Genomic DNA, 7,970 nt, shown 5'->3' on the forward strand with positions numbered 1-7,970 from the left:
CTTGTAATTCGTTTGCTGTCAACCAGCAACTAATGTTAAATCAGCATAGATGTTTCCGCAGGTAACTGTACTTATTTTCTTGATATAATGAGCTCTTTATGTAATGAGCCACTGTTTGGCTGACAAGGATCGCAGAATGATGCTTATTTACTACTTGTAAATTTTCAGTGCTCATCTCTCAGAGATCTAGAACTTGCTTACCAGGTCCATGACCTTTTAAACACTGGAGACAACCGGAAATTCATTGGACCGGATCATCGGCGTAATTTCTACTAGTAAGTGTATTGGAAATGTATCCTTCTGCATTAATGGAGCACCTGTATGCAACCAGTTGTCAGTTCTGCCAGTGGGAGGCTGTTGGCGGCCTAATTTTAGGCAGCTTGACCCTGACTTAACAGTGTAAGTTAATTGAACACTTGAAGAGTCAAGCAGTGGTAAAACTGATTTGTCAGACTGAGATGTCTGCTGTGTATCTTTTAAGCTGTTTCTATTTGTGACACTTCGGGGGTTTTTGTTGTTGTTTGTTTTTTGTTTTTTTCACCGCACAGCGTGCAGGATGTTAGTTCCATGACCAGGGATCTATCCCGCAACCCCTGTAGTGGAAGCGTGGAGTCTTAACCACTGGACTGCCAGGGACGTCCCTGTAACACTTTAAATCCATATATCCTTTCCCTGTAAACCCTCCTATTTTATGTTTTTGAATTCATAGGAGGGTGGGTCCCTAAAGATTTCATCACAGCCTTATTTGTTTTTGAAGATGAACATGTTGGAGCCCAAAGAGACTCCTTAAATGGGTTTGCTTTTAAGCAGAGAAAAACCAGAACTTAAGGAGGCGGACTGTTTATAGGTGTGTGATGGTTCTCTTCTATGTGGTCCAAATCCTCGCTTTACGTTGAACGCTTTTAAAATGAATAGGAGATCCACTCTCTCCTCACCATGAGCTGAGAGTATAACCAGGAGGTGGCATCAGTGACCGGTTGAGGATTAGAAGGTGTTAACTGGGAAGTCCAGAAAGCACAGTTAGCAGCACCTCCTGGGTCAGGCATTGGCCTGTGTAACTTGAAATTGTGTGTAACTTATTGTCTTTAAATTCTGTGTAACGTGTCATCATATGGCTGTGCTGTACTTTAATCATTCCCCAATTAAGCACGGATTTTAAACTAAACATGTTTTCTTTCTCCATTACAGTTCCAAGTTCTTTGGTTTGCTTTGTCTAATGGAACAAATTGATGTCACCTTGAAGTGGTATAAGGACCTGATACCTTCAGTAAGATGATTCATTACTTACCATTTATCATTGTAGATGTTTGTGGTTGTCTTTGCTGAGTAATACTTAAAAAATGTATTTGTATTTTTCTGAATCAGGTATTCTTTCCACATTCCCAAACACTGATAGATCTTCTCCAAGCATTAGATGTGGCCAATCGGCTAGAATTGATTCCTCAGATCTGGAAAGGTCAGTTTCAGCTTATGTGTCCCGACCCATCTTATTTTGTCTTATGTTTTGATTAACAAGCATGTTAACACTGTTAGGGAAGAAAACTTCCTTTTTTTTTTTTTTTTTTTTTTTTTTTTTTAAATTTATTACTACTCTTTATGTTTTGGCTTTGTTTGGGGCTTCCTTGCTGTGCATGGGCTTTCTGTAGTTGCAGCGAGAGGGGGCTGCTCTTCGTTGCGGTGTGCAGTCTTCACATTGCAGTGGCTTCTCTTGTTGCGGAGCATGGGCTCTAGGCATGCGGGCTTCGGTAGTTGTGGTACGTGGGCTCAGTAGTTGTGGCTCCCGGGCTCTAGAGCACAGGCTCAGTAGTTGTGGTGCATGGGCTTAGTTGCTCCGCGGCATGTGAGATCTTCCCAGACCAGGGCTCAAACCCGTGTCGCCTACGTTGGCAGGCAGATTCTTAACCACTGTGCCACCAGGGAAGTCCCAAAAACTTCCATTTTTGACTAAATTGAATGCAGTAGTTGAGGTCTACTTCAGGGTCATTTTCTCATGTTACATATTGGATTGCATGAGTGACAGTGTAGTGGAAAAGACCTAAATTGGTTCCTTTGTGACAAGAAAAGGCTGGGTTTTGTGCAGTTGTGTGACATCAGTGTTAATTACCTGGGACACCCAAAATATCAACCCCCGAAGCCTATGCTGTTCGTTCCTCTATATCATGTTGCATCACTGTGCTTCAGTAGCTAACCAGGGGCTTTTCTGGTGGCACAGTGGTTAAGAATCCACCTGCCAGTACGGGGGACATGGGTTCAATCCCTGGTCCGGGAAGAGCCCACGTGCCACAGAGCAAGTAAGCCTGTGCACCACAACTGTTGAGCCTGCACTCTAGAGCCCGCGTACCACAACTGCTGACACCCGAGCACCTAGAGCCCATGCTCCGCGACAAGAGAAGCCACCGCAATGAGAAGCCCACGCACCGCAAGCAAGAGTAGACCCCGCTCGCCATAGCTAGAGAAAGCCCGCGCGCAGCAACGAAGACCCAGCGCAGCCAAAAATTTTAAAACAAGTTAAATAAATAAATTTAAAAAGAAAAAAAGCTAACCAGTCAGTGATACTCAGGTTTCTAAGAAACGGCCGTGACTGTGGTTGTGTGTAAACTGGCTGCAGAAGATGCTGTGTCTCATCCACTGGGTGACTGGTCATAGAATCAGTTTCTGTCTGCCTCAAGTTCCCTTGAGACAGAGACTATAGCCCTGCCCTCCTACCTTGCAAGGCTGCTCTAATGATAGTGTACAAGGACTACTGACGACTCCCACGTGCTGTAGGACCGCGTGGAGCTGGTGGCTGCTGGAGTGTGGTGCATGTGCCGTGTTAACGCTCGCCTGGGAGCACGCTACTGGTGCTGGCTTCCACTGCTCGTGTGTCCTTTCCTACCATGAATCATCCTGCTAGTTTTCTGGAATCCTGGAATACATGTCAGCGACGTATGTTCACCTCTCCAAAAAAAGATGGGTGACTGCTGACAGTGGACAGAGGTCAGCCAGAGAGTCTTGGTATTACATGCCAGTGATCACTTCTCACTCTTTTCTTTTTCGTTTCAAGATAGTAAAGAATATGGTCATACTTTTCGCCGTGACCTAAAAGAAGAGATTCTGATGCTTATGGCAAGGGATCGGCACCCACCAGAGGTAGGCTTGTGTTGACACTCAGGTTTTGCTGTCGTTATTAGATGTATACTAACCAGTGTATCCTCTAATACTGACGGCCGGTGAGGGTCATTTCCATGGTTTTACCTATCATTGTGGAGAATTCTGCCATCTAAAGTCACTCTTATTCCTCTAGTCCAAAGCAAGCAGCATGAAAATGGATCCTCTCGATCCTGACAATTAATAGCAGCTTGCCTTCTTGTAAATTTCTCTCTAAAAAGAAAACCCATAGTTGGATTTGAAATATGTGGCTGATCCCATTATTACCCCAGGGCAGAGTGCTTTGCTTTTTTTTTTTCTTAAATACTGTATTACTGTGTGCTGTACATGTGATGTGTTCCAACGGTAAAATGCATTGCTTAAAAATTTTAATGGTCCTGTGGAGTCTCCCGAACTTAAATTCTCATAAAACCAGTTGGGCATTTCTGCTGACTCCCAGAGCGTCTCAGCTGCAGGTGGCGTTTGCTGACTGTGCTGCAGACATCAAATCGACTTATGAAAGCCAGGATGCCAGACAGACGGCTCCCAGTTGGCTGGCCAGCTCTCTGAACCACATAGCCGTCCTCTTCTTGAGGGCCGGGAGAACCCAGGAAGCCTGGTGAGTGCAGTACACGCCACACGTGTCACTGGAAGCATCTGTACTTGGATCTCGGAGAACTTTCACCCGGTCGGTCATTAGAGTTCCTCTGATGTGGCTGCACACCCCGTAGTTTATCAGGAGACAAACGAGTTTTCTACGTACCGTGTTTTCTACAGGAATTTCCAAATACCATCTAAAAAAGCAAACCTGGGGAAGAGGAACCAGTATACACGATGTGTTTAAGGGAAGGTGTGGTTCCGTGGGCTCATTCTCTTTCCGTTTTTGTTTTCTGTATTTGTGGGTGAGTCACCTCTCCGTTCACTTAAGTAGAACAAAGTGATTAGAGAATCTTAATTTTGAAAATGTTCTGGTCATTTGGTTTATTCAGGTCATCTCATGGATGCTTCTCCCCCAACCCCCACCCCCCAGCTTAAAATGTGGGCTGTGTACTGGGACTTCCGGAACCTGGCGTTTTACCAGTTTACTAAACCTGGCCTTGACTAGAACCTGTCTTTGGTTTGTGCCACTGTATTCTAGTTCCGTGTGTTCATCAGCACTTCACTCACATACTAATTTCTGGTGTTTAACTGTGAATAGAGACGTTATGCATAGTCGTTTTTCCAAAAGTGGAGAAGTCAGAGAGAGTCCTTGCTAGGGGCAGTTCCGATGTGTACTGTTTTGGATATAACCATGTGTTGGTGTTATGAGCCAGTGACAGGGCTTGTTGTGCCTGGCTGTTCACTAGAGAGGACCTTAATTTGAACATGACGGTCGGTCCACGGTGTGGGTGTTTGCTCTCTCCACGAACGGCTGCTGAAGGCTTTGCTGCCTCCTCTGATCGTAACTGGTGGCGAATCACACAGCCGGCTACACGGCTGCTGACAAACATTTGATGCTTGGACTTGTCGACTAGGGCAGGTTAACACACGCTTGTTATGAATCAGGCTGTGATGATTGGCGCAGGGGTACGGACCTCAGCTGATCATGGGAGCTGAGTGTATGTGTTTGTCCTTTGTCCTGCGTGTGGCAGGATGACGGCAAGCACTTACACGAGACTGATGCCTTAATCTGAGCCTGCTCTTCATAACGTCGTTTTAGGACACACTGAGCTCACACTGGATTGTAAGAGGAAAGAGATCAAATTGTATTTGCGTCCCCTCTTCCCACTGCCCACATGATATCATACATTCCCTCCCTGGGGGGACTGAAGTGATCCTCTGGAGGATATGCCCCAGCAATTCTCAACGCTGGCAACAAAGCAGATTTGCCTTTGAAATTTGTAATGCAATGTGCATATATGAAGTTTGGGAAGAGGGGGCTGAGGCACCTGGGGTGATTCTGATGGGAAGATAGGGCTGGGAGCTGGTGGAGCTCACAGACGTGTCTCCAGGAGCTTCCCCTCTGCTTGGCAGGAAGGACACTTGGTCTCTGAGTCCAGGAGAAAAGCTATGGTCATTCGGTTGCCTTCTGTTCTATTAGTATTCATAATCTTTTTCCTATCTCATCTTCAACAGGAAAATGCTGGGGCTTTTCAGGAAACATAATAAGATCCCTGGGTAAGTTCAAGTTAACAGGGCTGCCTGGGGACATCCTGGATTAGCCACATGCGTTTAACTCTTATTGGGGGAAGGGGGTTGGAATTTGCTCACATACCTCAGCCATGGCAGTTGGGCACTTTTCTGTTAGGCGGGTAGGTGATCCTCAGCCATGGCAATCGGGCACTTTCCTGTTAGGCGGGTAGGTGATTGGTCACTCCTGCCATCTGAGGCATCCTGAGGCAACACTGTTTGTTTCTGTCTGTGCTCAGTGACCACAGCACGCTGGACCCTCAGTGAAGGCGTGATGAACCAGTGTTCATTATTTATTTGGCCCTTTGAAGTTAGACTCCATGTAACTGTCTGCAAAGCTACTGTTGAGGATTTTACGACTGATCTTTGTAAGATACTAGATTTTGTATGTAAATCTTTGAGGGGTTTAGTTGGGGAATGTTGACATTTTTGCCTTTCACAGGAATGAGTTGCTGAATGAGTTTATGGACAGTGCAAAAGCATCCGGCAGCGCTGCCCAGGCCATTGAGATAGTGAAGCTGGCAGGTGCCTTCAGCTTACCTATTTGTGAGAGCCTCACCCAGAGACTAATGGCTGACTTCACCCTCAGCCAGGAGCAGAAGTAAGTGGGTCCTGTATCATCACCATCAAGGAAAGTTATGAAAATGGAGCAGACCATTTGTCTGTCTGCCCATTCAGATGTTTGTAGCTTTCTACCCCCTGAACTTCCTTTCCTTGCAGAAAGTCAGGATGTATTGGTTTAACGATATTTTTCGTTTGTCATAAAAGTCAGGGAGGCCTGTAGGTTTATTTGCTGGTTGGAACCTTCTCCTTTGTTGCTTTAGTGCAGCTGCAGAGTCCCCCAGCCCCGAGCCTGAGTTGCAGTGTAACCGTCCCATTTATTTTTCTTACAGGGAAGCCCTGGGAGATCTAACTGCATTGACCAGTGACAGCGACAGTGACGTCGGTGAAGGCAAATAAAAGTCGAATCAGGAGCTACCGTGGCCTAGCATGGCTGTTGTGATTACACTTGAGAACTGAGATGTTAGTATTTAATTGTAATGTGAAGAAAACAAGAGAATACAGATTTGGTGAATCTTGATAACAGCGCTTACTTGTTTACGTTTAATTCCTGAACTAAACCATCCATGCCAGGGTTACCGCGGGAACAGAAGGGGCACTACCATTTTCATTTCTTGGGACACACGTTGTGATGTTAAGCTCCGCACAGCTGCAGTGTTTGTCAGCTGATGTCGGTGTGGTTTGCCCCTCCCCCATTGGGGACTGTAGCCTTTGTTGGCTGATGCTATGACCTGACACTTCCTCCAACTCAGAACGAACGCGTCTAAAGGAAGTTTTTGTTCAATTACATCACAGTGGATACTGGGTCAGTAGTAGCCAAGTTCAGGGATATTTATATGTGGGAAATTATTAATCTTAGAACTGATTAAACAACGTCAGGAGTTTAGGCTGCACAGCTGGGAAGATGAAGACTGGAAATAAATACTGTAACTGGGGTATGTATGTATGCATTTCCATTATTTTTATAAAATAGCCCATAGCCTCCCACTAGGCTTGGGGCTTGCACGAGAGTGTTTCATCTCCCCCTTTCTCTCTGTGTGAGTGCTGGCACCTTCAGTTGTGCTGTACTTAAAGTGGCCTAAATGTATGTGACAAGAGGATTGAGGTGTCTTCTTGACATATTGTGTATTGCTGGTAATCGAGTAGGTCAAGAACCACTACTCCAGCCTCTCTCATGACTTGCAAGTGGTATGGGAAGCAAACAGGAACTTGTGAGGCTTGCAGGAGCTTCACAAGGGTTTCTAGCGCAGGCTGCTTAGCTCATAATCTGATTGATTGCCAGATTTACCCAGGCATCCCAGGAGTTCTCCTCGGATGAGCAACTTCATCCTTACCCTGCCGGGGTTGCCATTTATGGGCTACTGTATTGTACATATGTCTGTGACATGTGCCTGTCCGTCCCCATCTCCATCTGGCTATCCTCTGGCCAGGACCCAGTCATACATCCTCAGAAACCTAAGTATTGACTCATGTTTTCTCCTAGATCACCAGAATTTAAGACATCTAAGTGAGAGACAGACAGAGGGCAGGGGAAATGACGGCAACTAGCTACTTAAGTATTCGTGTGCATCGCCCCAGTAGCCCCTTGACATAGCAAATGAGCAAAAGGGATAGGTAGGGCAGACTAGCCTCTGATCTTGCCTTAAAACCTGCAAAGAGAACTTGGCTGCCTGGAAGCTTCGGTAAACTTGGCCCCTCCCTTTCCCTCTGGTTCATCAGCAGCTGGAAATGGCCGATTCTTCTGGGCCGAGTATGCATTCAGTGCAATCCTTACAGATGCAGAACACTTGCATTGCCGGGGAATCCTGCCAGAGAACAGTCCTCAGCATCGTGCTTTGCAGCTATGGCGTTGATGGGGGAAAGGTCCATCTGGGCTGATGGCACATGAATTTGTAGTGGACTTTCCAAGTGGGTGATGTTGTGGCCGTGTGGTCTTAACTCTGTGCTACAGACATTCCAGATTCCTATTCTGGGCAAAATAACTGCTTCCAGCTTTTCAGAAAAAAGTTAAGGAAGGCCTGTAGGACTGGTCTCCATTCTCTCTTTAGCCTCTAATAGTATAAGGTGTTCTGTTTTTCTGTGCCAAAGTTAATAACCTATCATCAATTTTGGTT

At 45.9% G+C, this 7,970-nt stretch overlaps 1 protein-coding gene and 1 non-coding gene across 4 annotated transcripts in view; both read left to right on the forward strand.

Annotated features, from left to right (window-relative positions):
- Positions 1–6,381, forward strand: part of PTCD3 (pentatricopeptide repeat domain 3) — a 27,953-nt gene extending 21,572 nt beyond the window's left edge. For all 3 annotated transcript variants that reach the window (XM_024743805.1, XM_024743807.1, XM_024743806.1), the window contains 8 exons: positions 169–275; positions 1,189–1,267; positions 1,366–1,456; positions 3,044–3,129; positions 3,597–3,745; positions 5,242–5,283; positions 5,738–5,896; positions 6,189–6,381. In XM_024743805.1, the coding sequence (XP_024599573.1) occupies positions 169–275; positions 1,189–1,267; positions 1,366–1,456; positions 3,044–3,129; positions 3,597–3,745; positions 5,242–5,283; positions 5,738–5,896; positions 6,189–6,255 (780 nt within the window). In that variant the 3' untranslated portion in view covers positions 6,256–6,381. The remainder of the gene's footprint in view (positions 1–168; positions 276–1,188; positions 1,268–1,365; positions 1,457–3,043; positions 3,130–3,596; positions 3,746–5,241; positions 5,284–5,737; positions 5,897–6,188) is intronic.
- On the forward strand, positions 4,669–4,804 carry LOC112399086 (small nucleolar RNA SNORD94). Its single transcript, XR_003003164.1, has one exon. It is a non-coding gene; the product is annotated as a small nucleolar RNA SNORD94 (small nucleolar RNA).
- Positions 6,382–7,970: the final 1,589 nt, after the last annotated feature.

This window comes from Neophocaena asiaeorientalis, unplaced genomic scaffold (assembly GCF_003031525.2).
Source record: "Neophocaena asiaeorientalis asiaeorientalis breed wild unplaced genomic scaffold, Neophocaena_asiaeorientalis_V1.1 scaffold114, whole genome shotgun sequence".
Lineage (NCBI taxonomy): Eukaryota > Metazoa > Chordata > Mammalia > Artiodactyla > Phocoenidae > Neophocaena > Neophocaena asiaeorientalis.